This window comes from Lepidochelys kempii, chromosome 1, assembly GCF_965140265.1.
Source record: "Lepidochelys kempii isolate rLepKem1 chromosome 1, rLepKem1.hap2, whole genome shotgun sequence".
In the NCBI taxonomy this organism is placed as follows: Eukaryota; Metazoa; Chordata; order Testudines; family Cheloniidae; genus Lepidochelys; species Lepidochelys kempii.
The window spans coordinates 163675028-163694290 of NC_133256.1; the positions used below are offsets into that span (position 1 = coordinate 163675028).

Consider the following 19263-nt stretch of genomic DNA (forward strand, 5'->3'; position numbering starts at 1 on the left):
GTTGGAAAGGATTACAGACTTGAAGGGATGTAGGATTATTTATCTGATAATTTAATCCTTTTTTAGCCCGTTTTGAGTTTTAAAACAACCCAGGAATCACACTGCAAGGATATCAATATTTGTCGGTGAACCTATACCAAGAAAGGGAAGATGCATGTCAAGAGCTCTCCTCACTAAGATCTTACTAATAAATTTGCTTGTATGCTGTTTTCTTCTTCTCCACCTCTCTGGCCATCTTACTAAACAGTAAGCTCTTTGGGGCAGTGAATATATCTGCCTATTTGTTTGTACAGCACTTAGCACAACAAGGCCCTGGTCCTGGTTCAGGTCTTCAGGCTTTACCACAATATAAATAATCATTGGGATTGAATGTCAAACTCTACAGATGTTAAGAAATGTTATCAGATACCACACAGAGGCTGCCAGACACTCAATAAGGTTAATACTCCTAATCATGGATGTGAGCCTGTCAGATAACCCATTCTGCAGGATGCTCAGAAAAAGAGAAATGACCTTGAAGGAATTTTAGTTTAGCTTATAGATCTATATAGTTCTTCCCTGATGCCTGCGACATTACCCACGTAAAACTCAAAGAACTGTTATCAGCAATGAGAGGTTTAGAGGACAGAGCTGCTGAACAACGCTGTGCTGCAGCTCAACAAGTTGAAGGCATTCCAGAAAAAGTGTTCTTCCTGGAACCTCGGTCAACTAATTCTTCTCCAAACTCTCTCCCTCCCTCCCCAATCTGGCAAGATGTCTGGCAGAAATGAATAGTTGTAAAGCAGGTTTAGACACTTTAATATGTAAAACTCATTTGTTTTCATGGCTTCCTTTTCTATATTTGTGGACTGTTTCATCGCTCAGTTATAAAGCCATTGTATAGACTGCTAAAGGAGCTATAAACTTTAGACAGGATCTCATTCTTATACTTGTAAAACGAAAGAGTGAGACTCTGAGGATCTCCATTTCCTGACTCCACACAGACAATTTTTACGATTCTAACACCTTATTTTCAATGCTTGATTGAGAGCATTCCACTATTGGGAAATCTCAATGTGGACAGTCAGGGTCTGGTTTTTAGCATCTGCAGTTTTCACTGACTTAACAGCATTTATGAAAATCAGGCCTATAAAGTTTAAGTTTACGTGCTTTGTTTCTTTCCTGAGTGAAACTATGATTGAATGAAAACTCTGCTCTAAATGTCTGTAAGCTTAAATGTGATCTATGTAATGTATTGCAAGCTCAAAAAGGTTAGGGAATAATAGATAAATATTTAGTTTTCTACTTAAACTACAAGCCAATGTTAATCTGGTTTACCAATGCACATTATGAAACAATATGGGTGAAATCCAGGCTCTATTGAAGTCAATTGGAATTTTGCAACACATTTTAAAATGTTAACTTTAAGAGCTTGAAAACGTTTTTTCTGAATCACAGCATACCTCAGCATGCATTGTGAAATAAAGCTGCTGCCGAGTTTGTGTATATGTGCAAAATACCCAATTGTGTAATCTGGGCAGCTCATGTAAGTCACAGTAGGGTCCTGATTCTGCAGATAGGCTTATGCATGTGTCTAACTTTAAATGGAAGAGGAGCCCCAATTGACTTATATGAGAGTATTTATGGCTTTAAAGTTAAGCTCATGCCTAAATGTATGTAGGCTAGGGTGTAAGGGGCCAGCATCAATACAACTATTTTTACTGTAATATTTTATAGTAATTTACATATTACAGTGAAAATAATTTCCATATACTATGATCATTCTATTCTTTGCTATAATAGAAAGAAAACCATTATCAGTTTTATAGTGTTTTAAAAGGTTTAAGGAAAGAGTTTACCTTTTCGATCGGTCTTAAAATCCACTAGGATAGGCTCCACAGTTCCTTCTCTGTTTTTTCCTAACCCCTCTCCTTCTCTCCAGCCCATTTTTCTCATCAGCTGGGCTCCCATTCCTCCAGTTACAGGGGCTGCTCTTAAGAACTGATCCTATCCAAAGAAAGAAAAGTAAAACAAGTCCTGAAGTTAGCATTTGATTTTAAAAAAAATAACTGGGAGCTTCCAAAAATGTTTATAACAACCTTTCATTGATCAATTCAAGTGAATATACCTTAGTTTTACATACATTTACATGGCTTGTATAAACCCGAGTTCATAACACACAAGTTAGACACATAATTTGTTCAAAATATCAAACTAGGAACAGCTTAAGAAAATTTTAATGAGATCCTTTAAGTCAAAAATGGCAATTTTAAACATTGACCTGTTTCAAACATGTAAGTAATAAAATGATAACCAACGTTTATTTTTAAACACATTACTTTGGTTCCAATGAATCTCTTCTTATCTTGTGAAAGGAGGCAGTGTTAATTGTTTAACTAGCAACATTTGTGCCAAGTGTACCTAGTTATTGAACAAAATACAAGTAAATATAGTAATGACATTCAAATACTGTTTAGGCATATTTTAAATATGAATAATGCTTTCCCACTTTATTACGCAGCAGTTGCAGACACACACTTTACTCTGAAAATCCACATAGAACAGATACAGGCGTTTCTTTAAAAACAAATGAACAAAAATAAGGTACTTAGCCACACAGTTTAGCAGCAGTAGTTGTAATATCATTGTCTCAAATCATCATTACATAATAGTTGTTAAGTGTCGTAAGCTTATCAAATAGAACTTTTAAAAATCTGTTTTGTTGAAAAGAACTTTAAAAACTCCTTAAATGTTTACGTACCTAGGCCTCGATGGCCGCAGTGTTGTGAATAGTAGGGCTGGCATTGACCGTGGCAAGAAGGCAGCTACAAGGATTTGACCCTGAAACAAGTTTCCATATAGAGGGGTGAAAGTTCACAGGTTATTCTGTGAACTATCATCTCTCTTCTGCCCCACCCACTGACCCAAGTAAGTCAGTCATTTCCATCACAGCAGCAAATTGCTTGACTTAATATACAAGTTTACACATTGGTATTGATAACGCAGTTATTCTCACACAGTAGGTAATAGGTACAATGTCTAGTATTTTTGTAGTAACTTTACCTATGTTTCAAAATAGTGGTAAGTTCACGGAACACTTTTTAAATTTCTTTATTTCTTTTTTTTTTTTTTTTAAACTGTGTTTGACGTACTCAATATTTCCCAGATTTGAAGAGACGAAGACAGATATTTCCTTGGTTTCAAATATAAGCAGAATTAGAAGTTTTCCTTTTCCAGGAGACTTAGAATATATATATTCTTAATAAAAACTATTAGCCTCTCAACACAGGCACTTATGGCACATACCAAGGACATATGCATCATAACCCCCCACATTTCCTGTTGTTAAGAAGTTAAATAATAAAAATTCATGAACATGTATAATAAGAATAGTTTTCCAAATATTTACCTATATAAGCAACAAAACAAATCCCTAGAAACCATGCAACTGGATGTTGAGTTTAACAACAAGGTGCTCTGATGGAAGGAAGGGTAGACAGAGGCTAAGTTTACCTCTCCAGTTCAACTTTCAATCGGTGCAGGCCATGCAGTTTATGTGTACGCAGAGACAAGTTAGCTGATGTTCGATACCAGCTGCCTCACTCTATACACCTAGAATGGCTTTTACTTACTTCCAGTTTCATCCTCCCCTGTCTTTTCCAGGAACCTCTCATAAGAAAAGGTCAACCATGCAGAGTATGATACAAACCCCAGTCAATGTCACCCAGGGTTCCGATTCCTCTTTTGTACCTGCTTTGCAATGATAGAATTTTCAACATCAACATCTGTTTCATTATCACCAACGTGTATTCAGTTCACAACCAGAGTAGGAGCAAGTTCTTGATGAAGTCACTTTCATGTTATAGAGCTTTCCCATTACATTTTCAAATTAATTTTGGGAAAAAAAGACCTAAAATATACCCATTTCGTGGCTTAAAATGAAGGCATTAACCTTAGACAGAAATATCAAAGCCTAAACAAATCCTAAACTTAGAAAAAAATCTAACTTTCTCTAAACTTTTAAAGTGCAATTGTACTTCAAAATGACTGTAAATATGGCATCGTCTTACTCAGATCTGCTTCTTGTGTATTCATATCTTGTATTGATATCTGCTGATTTTAGTGGCAGACCATGTTTTTACTGCTTTTCACTCCTGTTGCCACAACAGAGCTAACAGGGTTAAGAATGAGAGCTGAATTCTATTCCTTCTTGTGCTTCATTAACAAAGCCTTTTACTACACTGCAAACAGTTACACCTGCACAACCCCGTTGCAGGCTGCAGAAAGTTGGTTTCTCACACATCACTACCAGAAATAAAGAGTTCAGCTCGTCTCACATTCCAATTAAAGAGAACAAGTACTGCAGGTCAGAGGAAAAACAAAACAAAACTTTTGACTTATAAATGGAGGCTAACTGAAATAGAAATCATAAAAGAAAAACATGAAGCCATACAATGCCATTTATACAGTTACATTCAGAGTGAAACTGCACTTTAAAGCGAATGTGAAAAATGACATTTATAAAATGTTAACTTTTTTAATTAGATAATGAATGGAACTAAGAGGGAACAGTATGGTCTAGAAACTGAACAAAGTACTTGAAATGACTACGCTCCAAGTCCACTCTGCCACCAATTTACAGTGTGATGTTGGAAAAGACACTTCAGCTCTTTGTCTCAGTTTCCTTCTCTCCAAACAAAGATAATACCGTACTAACTCATCCACCCCATTATCTCACAGGGGTATTTGTAAGAGCGCCATATTTGTAATGAACTTTGAAAGTGTTAAAAAAAAAATCAAAAAATCAAGTGATGCAGGACATGTGGAAGATTCAAATTCCTTTTTATTTTAAATTAGACAGGCAGAATACCAGACTAGACAGTCCAATAGGATCATCAGGTACAGTAAATCCTATGTTCCTAATTCTTTTCATTACCATTGTCAAATGAGTTTTATAACAGATTAAAAAAATATTTCCCATTTACCCAATCTCTATTCACAAATTGTATTACAAGAGAAATTGCTCATCAAGATGACAGTTTAATGGCAACTTCTCACCTGTTAATCTCCAAGCCCTCCTATGCCAGGCCAGACAAGTGGGTACATCTCCTCCTACCAGCAGATGGGGATGAACAAAGAGCAATGCTCTTGTGACACTACTTCTCCTACAAAGGAGGCTGGCTGGCAGATCCTGCTCAAATAGTTTGGAATGCTTAACGCTTAAAACTACAATAGGAAAATAACTTCAGAACAGTTTCAACTCCAACAACAAAATAAGAACAAGCGTGGGATACCTGGGCTGGCACAGGAGGGCTTAAAAACCAAACTAACAGGTAAAAAATTACAATTTTACAGCTTTATGCTATGCCAACAAAGCCCAGAGATAAGTGGGAATGTCAATAACAAGACAAAAGGCGAATACCTTACAAAAAATAGAGTAAGGGATTACAGTGAGCAGGACCTGGCTACCGAAGATGGCAGCAGCAAAGCCTAAAACATCAAGTCCAGAATGATTTGAGATAGCATGTAAATATGCTTAATCGGCTCCTTTCCACACAGTTCTGGAGGGGAAGAATCTCCTCCTCTTCTGTCAGTGATGTAGACATGATGTTGAAGGAATAAGTCTTCATAGAAAACAGAGCTGCTTCATCCTGGTCAATGGTTCCTCTCACACAAGACACTGAAGCTTGCAGATTGCTAAGCCTTTTATGGTTGGGACTCTCAAAAACACGACCACCACACGGGATCTGACTTTCTAACCACTAGATATCTAAGATACACAAAGCCTTCACAGTGAGTGTTTCACAGGGCCAGTCAGAATAAGGAGAAGGAACAGCCTTGTGGATGGGAGAAACCAACTTGGAAGGAAATTGAGAGCAACCCTAATTACTACCTTGTCCTGATCAAAAATTAGGCAGGGTTCCCTGAATTAAAGGACTTATAGCACTCATTCTCTCCTAACAAAAAAGCAAACTGAAAAGAAATGTTCACCCCTCTTTAATGGCGCACAAGAGAGGGCATTTGGCACGAAATACAGATCTTATCGGGACAGAGAAAAAAAAATCTCAGTTTTAGCTTGTCAGCTGTCCTAAAAAACATTATCTTCAAAAGTGCATCATAGAAGAATGCTCTAACTTTGCCTCTTAGTATTAGAGTGGCGTGGACCCCAAAAGCCAATATTCCAGGCCTTTCAAAAACAGAACAGAATTTCACTAGTAACTGAACTTAAATCTTCTGGCCTTGCATCAAGCTTGAAATATGCCTTAATCTGCTTTTGAACACTTACCAAACAGTTCCGATAAATCCCTCTTCATGCAGGTTCACTCAAGAACAAGGGATTCTCCATGCTGAATTGTACCCACAGTGAAACATAGTGGGTGATCACAGAAGAGATCCAGCCAGCTACCGTGCTACCACCTCCCGAGCCAGTCCAGGAATTCCAGCCAGTCCAGAAATACCAGGATGATCTTCTCCCTGAATTTGGCTATCTTCTGAAGGACTGACTATGGTGAGACGTATAGGGAAGATATACAGCAGGTCAAACTCCTACAAGGGAGAGTTAACACCTGCTCCCAGAGCCAATGAATCCTGGACTCTGGAGTAAAAGGCCTCTATATTCCCATTCATCCAAAGGGGTACCAACAAAATTCTGAAAAGCACCTATTAGTTTGAAGGACTATTCACCACCTCTGTTTGTACAAAGGTATTACTGAGTGCTTAGTTTTGTTGGTGGGCTTTTTGTTTTGATTTTAGATTGTACAGAATATAAAGCTTTAGAGTATTTTTGATTGTGTATCTTCTGGAAGTGATGCTGTATCATCCCTTAGAGCTGGAAAGACTTTGGCAAAGATACTGGTTTTCCATTCCACCGGGAAGGTACTGATTACAGTGATTTATGTTCAGAGGAAACTCCTTTGTAAAGAGTCCACCACAAAGGAAGCCTTATCCCCTTCCTCCTAAAAACTGAGCACTGTCACCTCCAGGATTTCTGCTGTTCATAACTGTTGTGCTGAGCCAGAGAGAAAGGAAGTCTCTGAAGCCTCAGAGCCAGTCCATTCGGAGGCCTTTGAAAATTAAATCCAGGGACTTGTAATGGATTCAGTACTGGACACGGAGCCTGCGTAGCATAAGCCACATCAGAGCGTCTTGTTAAACCACCTGGCCTTTACTTTCATCCCCAAGCAAAGCACAGTGTAGCAGACAAGCCTGAAGGTGATGAGCATGTGATAACTTGAAAGGCTGCCTCCACTTCTTGTAAGATCAGAGAAGGCCAGACAACTCTCCATTCAAGAGGAGGTGATATCACAAGAGTTTTGTTTTTTCTTGTCTCCATCTACTGGAGGAGGGAGTTATACTCACTTGTGGTGAGCACCAGGGAATGTGGAAGAAAGGATTTTACCTTTTCAGAATGTCTAGCCCTAAATATAGCTTTATAACAGCCCTGAAAATGCCTTGTTTTACAGAGATAGCACAAATCAACAAAAAAGCCATTACACTGCGCAATGTGTTATAAAAAAGAACCCAGTTAACAAAACACAAACCTAAAAAACACCTAGTTTTGGAAAAAATGTATTTGTTGTACAATACATGTGGTAGCGTTTATTGATCTAGAAGCAACTGGTGGCTTTGGGAAAGTCTAAACAAGAGTAAGCCTCAAAAGAACTTGCTTGACCAAAATATTTTACCTACTTCCCCTCAAATGATATTTTGTACAGCAACATTCTGTTTTGTTTTCTTTTGTTGCAAATCATCAGCCTCCAGAGAGAATCTATCCTATATATGCTATATGTAACAGGTTAATATTTTCCACATTTGTGAACTGATTACATCATTGATGATAAACAGAAATCCACTTTTCAGAAAAAATAATATTGGTCACAACTGTATCAATGGGATAAAATGGAACCTACAGAATGTTGTTCTTTTGGGAATATTGTTCAACAACCCAATGTCCAAACATTATGAATCAGTCACACTGCTAAAACGAAAGAAAATAAAAATGCTGCTAGTTGGAATGCCACAGTTATTCAATCTGCCATATTAACCATTTTAAGTAAATTAACTTACATGCCACACAAAAATTTATTAAGGTGAAGTTAAGGTTGCAGATACATAGCGGTTTGACTACATACTACCTTCCAAAAATACTAATTAAATTTTTGAAAACCCAAATCTTAGAAACCCAGGAAATGCAGAGTTAAGGTTGCATTTCTCAAACAAGCAACCCCAACTAACTTAGCTCGCCTCACAGAAATGCCTATTATCTTCTTTGCATTTAGAGGATCAAAAATGTACACCACACACTGGTTTTATAATCTGTTTCATACATGCCTGTCATACTAAGTGCGATGTCTGCATATGGAGACACACTAACTCTGTCTCTACTGACAGTTTTGATTCTGCTAAGTACTGCATGCCTCCAGCTCCTTGCAGGGTAGGGCCCTTAGTAAAGACAGGCATGATTGCTTTCAGTATGCTATTTGTAACAGTAATATGTAACATTTCTTTGTGCGTGCTGTGTATAGCTGTAAGGACAGCCATAAAGCAGCAGTACCGCTACACAGCTATGAAGAAGACATTCTACTTTTTGTGGTCACTAACAGAAATTTAACATTTTGGTACGATGGATAACTGAGCATGCGTTTAATTTCTCAGGGCATCACTACAAAAGCAGAGTTAAAGGTCGTTCAGGTGCCTTGCCTGAGAAATGCAACTTGAACTCTGTATTTACTAGTTCATTCATTTTTTTTTAAACTACCGTTCCTGAAAGATAATATGCACTCAAAACACAGTGTGCCTGCTTTGCCTTTTGTGTGAGATTTTCCCATCTCATCCACAGAGCTGAGGTCCACCTTGTAAAGTTCATCAACCCTCTAAGTAAGCTTTGTGAGGTTTGTCAACAGTCCCACAATTCTTGCAAGCTTTAAGAGACTTGTGTGGGCCCCCACAGCCCTTTAGATTGGGTTTGTGATTGTGGTTACCTCTCAACCCCAAAATTTTGGTGGCCATACATGGGGAATGGGGAAGCTGAAAGGAGCAAAGAAGTCAATCTGAGGAACAGCTCAACGATGCAGGAGAAAGTGTGGGGGAAGCACGAGTGCCTCCCTGACTTCTCCACCCAATGGATTCTCCTATGGTCTGCCAGAGAAGAGTTCTGCTGCTTCAAACCACAGGATGTCTATTGATTAGAGAAAGGACAGAAGTGCTAGTGTTTCTCCCTGCCTGCTCATTTGCTACTGAACTCCACATCCCCATCTGAAGCTTTCTCAAGCCAGAGGTCAACAGTCAACATGCAGGGGCGGCTCTAGCAATTTTGCTGCCCCAAGCAGCCACCGCCGAATTGCTGCCACAGGACACAGACTGCCGCCCCATTCTAATTGCCGCCCCAAGAACCTGCTTGGAAAGTTGGTGCCTGGACCTGGCCCTGTCTACATATTTCTCCCCGCAGAGACATGAATATCTTTTGAGAAGGATGACATGCTCAGAAGCAGCTCAGGAGTACAGGAGAAAAAGGCGGAGGGAAAACACACCTGCCTTCTCCACTCCATGTATTTTGTTAAAGGACAGTCCTGCTACTGCAAGCCACAGAAGACCATCAGAGAATGTCAAAGAAGGAGAGATGGATGAAAACGGGGGGCTTGGGAAAGAGGAGATTAAAGGGGCATTCTCCTGCCTTGTCTTGGGAATCTCCTGAGGTACGCAGGAAAAGAGAACCCCAGAGAGCCTTAGGAAGGCTTACTGGCCTCTTTCACAAGCCTTTAAGTGGAAAAGTTCTCTTTTTCTCCTCACTCATAAGCCTCTCTGCTGAGTGGTTTTCATTTTGAAGTCTCTCTCTGCCAGGAAAAAGGTAGATACTCTGAAGCAACGTTACAAATTCAAAACAACATTTAGTTTATGGAAGTCTTAATTTAAAGTTGGTCCTCAGCCCTAAGTCTCATCAAGATCCCAGAAAATTTTCCATCTAACAAGTATCTCTCTTTCCTTTCTATTGTCTTCCTAAAAACTTGGGGGGTGGGGGGAAAGGGGAAAGAGTTCTGAACTCTAGTGAACACTTTCTATTTTTAGAGTGTCATAATTCAAGAACCTCTTGTTCAGTTCATGTCAAATTTCTGCCTAAGCTTCAAACCTAACTTACTAGTTTTGAGAATCCTATTACTTTTTTGTGGATTATAGAATGAGCAAAATCAGTTTTGTAACAAACTCAGCTACTGCAACCATTGCCAGAGTGAGTGCTGTTACTCATGATTATTTGCCTGTAAAAATGGAAATCTCATAGATTCCCCAGTTTTATTCACTGAAACAGAACTCGTTCAACACTGATTTTCAAAGACGAAATATAAAATATTAACAAATTTACAAAAACATAAAAATGTATGACACACTTTGCTCAGGTGATAGGCTGTTATTTCTCTTATTAACAAATATCTAGGTGCTTGATGATACTAGATCAATAAACCAGTTGCAACCCCTATTTTAATATTTCAAAATATTTGGCTTGCAGAAATGGTGTTATATAATGCAAACTGAGGCAAGAAAGTAAATGGATGGAACTAATCCAAACAGAACAATTCATCTTGGGACAGAAGTGCTGATCCTGTTCCCATTGAAGTCAATGCCAAAACACCACTGAATTCAATTACATCAGGATCAGGCCCTGACCAGTACATTCCAAACAGATTAGCTTAATTGATGACCTACCACTGCAACCATACCCAAGATTATGGATGTCATTTCAGCACATCAACAGTAATAGAATGCGTGAACCAATCTATTTCAAATACCAGCCAGATTTTTTTAAAATTTCCATAATGCACCTATCAAGCTCTCTAGACATCAGAAAACCTGTTCATATGAACACCTTAACGCATAGCTAGATAGATATGCATTGTTATTATGCCTAGATTGAACGCATATAGTAAATTAATTCAGTTAAAGGTATAGCATATTTTCCAAGTACATTGTAGTAGACTGTTAACAACTTTAGTGTGCCATTTTTCGTATCTTCCAATAATTTCAATGTTATTTATCATGTGATATTTGGACATATCTGTCTGCATATCATCTACCTTTCTAATCCAGGCTTGGGGACCACTGTTGGACAACTCATCTGAGGACAAAATCTGTGCTCCAGTACTTCCTGTGAATTGGCCCGGCAGAGAGTTTGACTGCGCCCAGGCATCAATCTACAAGATAGATTAGCATAAAAACAAAATAAAAATCTGCAACTTCTCCCCCCAAATGTAAAGATCCATGCCATTTGTGTTATGAAACAGAACATTTACCTCCTCCCCCCACCCCCCGGTTTAATACAAAAATTAAAAAAATACAAAGTTACTAGACGGCTATAATTTAGAACTATTTTTACTTTAAAACATTTAAACCACAGAGTGACCATGAACAAGTCATCCCCCTATTCTTTACCACCATAATACAACTATTTTCATCACTTTTGTAAAGTACTTGTTCTGGAGACAAGTACAAAAATTACTACTGTCGCCCCCAACCTCTTTCCACCATAATTATAATCTTTTTCGGGACTAGGAGAAACTATTTCTGATCAATTCCTTAATCAGAGATGTGAAACAGAAATATCACCAGGTAAACCATAGTATGCCTTATATATCCAACACTATGGTATATTTAAAGTACTGTTTTACTATGAAAGATCGTTTTTTAAAATAGCATTCTCTCAAGGACTCCCACTTGAACTCTGCCTAGCTTTTTATACTGTACTCATCACAATTGTTCTGGGCATGTGTTTACAAATAAAATTCTCATCACCTTTTAACTTCCAGCCATGCAATCTGAAAATCAAGTTAGTTTACTTCCGGCTTATGTATCACCAACAATAAATACTCTGTGGTAAAAATTTAAACTAAAATTTTCAAATGAGTGCCTAAAGTCAGACTCCTAAAATCCATATTTCGGTATTTATAGAGAAAGTGGCCTGATCTAAAAAGAAGCTTAGCATCATTTTTCACTGACTTCACAAAACTCTGATAAAGAAAAAACAGCGCAACCCACCTGTTCCTGTGCACGATTTAACAAGCACATGGCCTCTAAGTCAAATGTATTTTCTGTAAGCCTCTTCTGAGCCATTGTTCGTTCATTCATTGCCGTAGAGATGTCCACAGTCTAGGAAGAAATACAGCTTATTTATTTTTTTAAAACAGATTGACCATAATAATGTGTTCTTGCTCTAGAAGCGTTTATTGTAAAATAAGGAGATATGCTAAAAAGTTGTGTTCTACATCTGAAAGTAGTAAATTGAAATGGAAAACAGATTCAACAAAAAAAATTAATCTGACAACTGCTTGTTAAACATGTATAATCTGACTTTTACAAAATTAATAGAAATTGTGTAGGGATAAAATACAATATAGTGGCATTACTTTTTGCAGTTCTAGCATGTTCATAAATTGGTCATCAATCGTTAGCCTAGTAAGCTTAAATTTTACATTTATTTTCAACAAAGAGAAATAGAGCAAAGGCTCCAGATATATAAAACTGAAAAGTATTTTTAAAAAATGCTATAAATCTATTTAATATTGTCAAAACTGGAATGCGGAAATAATTAATTAAAGGTAAACGGTCAGGTCCCACAGAAATGTAAGCAGAATTTCTTTATAAAGAGCAGTTCCTGTTAGGATTCATGTTTTAATACACACTATTATTTCTCCAATGTAATGCAACTTTTCATACTTGTATCACATGCACTTTTATCAACCTGGATTTAGTCCCACTCATCTACTTAAGACCTCTTCTCCTCTCTCAACCACTTTGCTTCTCATTTCTTCAAAAGGATGTACTTATTTCTGCTCATTCACAGACAGCAAGCACCTTTAATTCTTAAACCTGATTCAGGATTCTTCCCCACCAGCTGCAGTAGGACTTCAAAGGATGTGCTGCTCCAGCTAATGCAAATTATTCTGGGCTGTACCTAAAACCCAAAGGCATCCAAAACACACTACTGAACAGAAACAGGGACAAAATTTTAAGAGGGCAGGCCATGTACATATCAATTTCACAGTGAAGAAGAGTGGTTTGGGACTGGCCTATTGATGACACACTGCTGTTTCCTACCACTTAACCTGAAGCAAAGAGGTGGTAGCAAATGGCTGATCTCACCATATTAAAAAAATCAGTACAAACCAATATCGCATTCCGATACATGAGTCCAAATTCTGGTATTGTCTTGGAAGTTAATTCACTTTGAAAGCATAGAAAAATAAGGTTTATTTAGATTTTGTTCCTATACATAAACTATTACCAAAGGCAACTATACCAGTAAACGTCCTGAAGATTTTGATAAAGAGTTCAGTTTTGGAAAACAATTATTTTTCTCTCAAAAACTGAAAAACTCTGCTGGTATAACAAAACAGTTATACCAGATTGTAGTAGGGAGGGCACTTTTTTCCTGAAGAGTAAAAACAAACAAACAAACACAGTCCAGCCTTGACGGTAGGGGAATGGTCTAGATGACCTCTAGAGGTGCCTTCCAGTCCTACACCTCTATGATTCTGTAAAACAAAAAATTTCTTCTGCCAAAGATACCACACATCAAGCAGACAAATTCATGTAAAGTTACTAAAGGGACACAGTCAACTTACGTTTGCCCCAAGTTTAAATTCTGTAAAAAATCGAACTTTTATAAAATTGAAGACCACAAGAATTTTTTTTCTTAACTTCAGTGACATCTGTTTTTACATATTCTCCCTGAAGTGTGAAACCTAGACTGATATACTGAGCACCTAAAATTAAAATACAATTAACCAACGTAGAACCAGATTGCTGGCACAGAAAATTATTTAATAATCCCCTCCAAAAACTGACAGGCATTAATGGAAATACAATGCATGCAGTGGGGGCACTCAGGATAAAGACATTTGCTTAAATGCTAATAATTTAAATCTCTCTGTATATCAGGTGAAGGGTAGGATAAAAGTTACAGTGGAACTTCTGAAATCACAGAAAAATTCTGGAAAATAATGTCAGACTAAGGAGTTAAATACAAATACAGAGCAAAAAATAAATTATAAATTTCTATACACCAATGAAAGAAGCTTAAATGCAAAAACAGATGAACCAGAATGCCTTTTAATAGAAGAGGAATCAGAACTTCTGTCATAGACATTAGTGAGTTCTTGAAACTCTCAGGAAAGAGACATGGGTGAACCAACTGGAACAGCTCCAGGCAAACCTCTGCTCAATGCACATCAGTGGTCAAAAAACAAAAACGAAGTGTTAAGAGGTACAAGTATGGGATAAAAAATAAGAACAGTATAAAGCAATTATATACTTTAGTGGTACACTCTCACTTAGAATACTCTGTTCATTTTGGATCACCATATCTCAAAAAAGAGAGAAAGAGAAAGGTCCAGAGACAGGTGATTGGTATGCAGACCTCCGAATGAGGGAGATTGAAAAGACTGGGACTGTTTACTTTAGAGAGGAGACATGACAGAAATAATCAATACAATGAATGGTACAGACAAGGTAAACTGGGTGTTCCTATTTAGCCTCTCACATAATATAAGAGGGTATTCAATAAAATTGAAAGGAAATTAATTTAAAACTAATGAATATATACTTTACACAGACACAATTAACTGACAGCTCACTGCCACTGGAAATCATTAAAGCCAAGAATTTAGGAGGATTTGAAAAAGAGAAATGAGAAAAATGAGAACATCTAGAATTACATAAAACAGGATAACTACGTTTTATACATGGGATATAAACCTTCATGTTTAAGGGGAAAAGACGACAACCATTCACTGTCTGGGATTAGGAAGAATCTTTCCATATGGACAAGTTATTCCATAATTGTGCACGGGGTAGTTTGTTGCACAAACTACCTGTGAAGAATCTGATACTGGCAAGTCAGATACTGGATTAGATGGACCCGTAAAACAATTCCTGTGTTCTGCAGAGAACTGCAGAACATAAACAAGCAGCATAAACAGTGAAAATGTTAATCAAAACAAATTCCAGTAATTATAATCTAAGGTGTTAATAAATTTGTGTACAACATGTACTTTTTTGTGTTGACAGTGCTACTTAAATTTTGGTGAGTAGAATAATTTTCTCTTGAATCCTGACTACAAGCTAAACATTAATAAACTTTAATGTTAACATTTTATCTTCCTTTCTAAAGCCCCAATCCAGCAATACACTTACGCATGTGAGTACTGCACTCAAGTCAGTAGGACTATTCACACAGTTAAAGGTACACATGCACTTAAGTGCTTTGCTAGATCTGGGCCTATTAACAGACACCCTACTTAGAAAGAATTTCCCCTCATGATTGGTCACCATATTTGAGACAGTAGTGGCTTGTATTACTGTATGGTAGCTTTGGGTCTCGGAAAATGCTTCAAATAAGGAAAGATACTGTTTTACTTGACTAAACAATAATATCAACTTCAATGCTTTACCCTCTGTAGAACTCTTGCTCTCCCCATTTGAGTTTCAACACTAATGTTGTCCCCACAGAAATTATGCAAAATCTTGCAGCACTGAGGACTATTTTGGCAGACAGATATGCCAAACTATATTTTGTGGGGATGCTGCTGGATTTTTTGTTACACTGGCTGCAGAGATTATGTTTTTAATTAGTGAGGGGTGTGCAGAATATGAGCTAGGTGCCTCTCAGTTTTACAAATCTACAGCAAATAAGTAAATCAGTAAATAAATGTTCTCATGGAACATTTTCAGACTTTTAGAGTTCACTGCAGAATAAAACTCCCCCCACATGCTTCCTTGGTTAGCTGCCACTAAACTTCCCAATAGGCTCAGCATCTTTAGTACATAGAGTCTACTCTTCTCTCTCCACCAGCATTCATCTTTTCCAGAGAAATCCTGAAGCTGGGAGAAGGCTAAGGACCATATGTTTTTTTCCCATCTCCAACCATACTGGATAATCACATTAGTTGGATACTTCTGCTAACATGGTCAGCAGCAAACTAGTTGCAGGGGGCAATTTTGACAGCTTATTCTGAAGCTAGGTCAGTAAATTAAAAAATGTCCCACACAAATTAGGCATGATCTTCTGATTCCTGATGCCAATGTGGACTGATATCTGAATTGTCACCATTAGGTTTCACAGTTGTTAACACAGTGAGACGAATGGGACCAATTCACATTTGTTAGATCTATTAGTTAAGCTCCAATAATAGTGTACTTGGTACTGCACAATGCAAAGAAGAAAATAAGGTCCTGGCTACAAGAAGTGTATAATCTAACAAACAAATCATTCAGATACAAAATGCACTGGGATGGTCCAGAAGAAGCAAGTGACAGAGAGCTGCAGAGCTTCATGGCACTGATGAGGGGCAGGGAGGGAGGGGTGGGGGGGAGAGAGAGAGAGGCATCTTAAATTGCATGATATAGAAAACAGAGTGAAAAGAAATAACCTCAGAATTAAGGGACTGCCTGAAAACGTTGAAAGAGGAAGCCAATATGTAAACACTTCAGCTGTGGATTTGTTAAATCTCAGCTCTCTGCAAGGGGTGAAAGTAAAGAGCACATACAGCACTGTTGCCCCCAACTGAGTCTAATAACCGTAACAAACCCAGAGATCTAATTGTGAAATTTCACCATTATCAGACAAAAAACTTAATAAGGAAAAAAGCCAGAGAGCATTCAAAGCTAAGACTCAAATGCCACAAACTGCAATTTTTCCATACTCTCTCTGCCCCAATCTTAAAAAAAGAGGAAAGCACTGGGAGAAATTACAGCAGCACTCAGGCAGGAAGATATTTGCTATAGATGGGGATACCCATTTAAATTCTCTTTCAACTTGCAACACACAGTAAGAGACTTTAAACAAGGGGGGAAAATATACTCTTGGAATAGAACTCCAAATCTCAGACACACAAGCAGATACTCCAGAGGTAGAAACCAAGGATAAAATGCTGTTAGAATCCTGACAGATGGTGAAACCCAAAAAAGGAAGATAGGAAAAGAAAAGACAAGAGCCTCTAGAGAACATATTGCAATGGCAGAAGTGAAGCTGAACAGGAGAACACAGATATCTGACGAATAACCTACAAGGGATTTCTTGGGAGTCATCAAGAATGAACTGTTGTAAACGAACTATGTTTATGTTAGAAGGGGAATAGTATGAAATGTGCTTCAACTGTGGTGATCATAACTGTGATAGCTGTGTTTTTTATTTTAAAAAGTAGAGAAAATAAAGGACAATAAGGGGCTGTAGAAAGGGAGGTCCCAGGTATGGTGGAGATTGGAGCAAATAGAGAGGGGATGGGAGGAGACTTCGGCAGGGTTCTGTGTAAATCCCCTGTGTAACTCAAATGATCAGACGGTAATCTATCCCTAAAGGCAGAATTACCTCCTCTGGATTGAAGAGAAGTAATCCAAGTGTTCATGGAGAGAGTACGAGGATTTAGCATTCAGCAAAGCAATCATTTGGTGGCTGATTTATAAGCCCTGTTGGTATTTTATTTCTGGAATTAAATAAGGCAAGTGAGGGGAATTATCACAAGAATGGCTCTTTCTTTTGAAGTAATGTCTTTGAAAGATAAAAGGCTAAATTATGTCATTAAAAGGAAAAAAAGCCCTGAAAGAATTTAAAAACAAAAACTACTCAGATTATTTTCTCTCTCTCGAAACTCACTTTCAGGAGGGGAAAATTATGGGCATGCAAGGTAACTGGTTTCAGACATTTTTTGCTTCAGCCAAAGAAAAAAGAAAAAAAAAAGTGGGCATAGTATTTGCTAAACGTGTATCTTTTCAGATTAATACTCAATTTAAGAAAAAGGAGGGATGGCTTATCTTGTCGAACAGCACAATTGCTGTGTTATTAATAACAATGGGTTTAGTGTATGCTCCCAATTGAAAGCAAAAAAAATCCCAAAACCTTTTTTAAGGACTTCTTTAAAATACTGCAACACTTTGGGGAAGGGGAAATTATACATGAATCCTTTCTGGGACAGATCTGATAAAAAGAGAAAGGGGATAAGAAAGCAGAACTACACCCAGGGGAAAGAGATTACACTGTTATTCGTACACTTATCAGTTATCTACTAGACTAGACTGAATGTTAATCTCTAAATCCTTAATGAAGCTGACAAGATCTGCAGAAATTGGCACCATTAGGTCAGAATATGCACCAGTGGAAGCAATATTTGATAGCTGGTATGGGTCCCAAACATTAACCTTTTGGAAAATGAACTGCTTGCTTCTTCAAGATGTATAAATAAATGATACAGACAATACAAAAAGAGGCCTTCTTTGGGAAGCACGTAAAGCACTGGTTAGGGGCCAACTGATATGCAGAGCCTCTCAGCTGAAAAAAAGAAAGAGCTCAAGAAACGGCAGAACTAAAACAGGAGATAAAAAGGCTACAAGACCTTCATCAAAAACACAGGTTCCAAAAAAGTGTATGAACAATTAACATATATGTGAAATTTTGAATGTGTTCATGACAGATGGCCCTGAGGTATACAAAGCAAATGTTTTCTGAAAAAGGAAATAAAATTGATAGGCTATTGGCTTGAAAGCTAAAAGTGATTCAAGACCAACATTGTTTCACCGATTAAAAACAATCAGAAAAAAGTATTTCATCAGGGAGCGTAAGTATGTGCTACTTTTGTTTTTTATTATAAAACCTTCTTACCTCAGATACTCCAAGCTCTAAAGTTATTCAAAAATATCTGGAAGTAGCAGGCTTGCCAAAGATAAACAAAAATTATAAACTTTAGATAAAGAAATAAAAAGAAAAAATCTGAGTGGCAAAAGCAAGTCATGAAAAGTAGTAAAACTCCAGGAAAGATGGCTTTCCATAAGAATTTTACAAGGTACAGCACAACCCAGTTTATCTGATCTAATTCGAACTGGGGCCAGATCGGATAATCGGGAGAATGGGAAAGTGCGGGACTGCAGCGCCATGTGGCAGCCACAAGAGAGATTGCCCACTTCCGGAATTGTGTGCGCTAGTTGTCTGGTTAATACGGAGAGCCAGGTAACGTAGGGTCGGATAAACGGGGTTCTACTTTATTTAAGGAGGTATTAGTGGGTCCCTTGAAAGGTACCTTCAATGCTATTTTGTTAGAGGATAAACTTCCACAACCTATTAACGAAGCTACTGTGGTTTTTCTCCCTAAAGCTGGAAAAGACCTTACCTTAAGCAGCTCTTATAAGCCCACATCACTGTTGAATCATGACAAAGATTTTAGTAAAAATACTAGTTAACTGATTGCAGTCCATGCTCTCAGCTTATGTAAATCCAGATCAAAGTGGATACATTAAGGATAGACAAAC

At 37.7% G+C, this 19263-nt stretch overlaps 1 protein-coding gene across 5 annotated transcripts in view; it reads right to left on the reverse strand.

The window, feature by feature from the left end:
- The window catches only part of SON (SON DNA and RNA binding protein), a 61743-nt gene that overhangs the window by 6562 nt on the left and 35918 nt on the right, over positions 1-19263 (reverse strand). For 3 of the 5 annotated variants that reach the window (XM_073361704.1, XM_073361714.1, XM_073361694.1), the window contains exons 7-9: positions 12004-12114; positions 11046-11162; positions 1839-1986 (exon numbers count right to left, since the gene is read on the reverse strand). In XM_073361704.1, coding sequence (XP_073217805.1) covers positions 1839-1986; positions 11046-11162; positions 12004-12114 — 376 coding nt within the window. Of the gene's footprint in view, positions 1-1838; positions 1987-2740; positions 2821-3644; positions 3733-11045; positions 11163-12003; positions 12115-19263 lie in introns of those variants that run through there. The other 2 variants (XM_073361722.1, XM_073361732.1) reach the window with 2 other exon arrangements.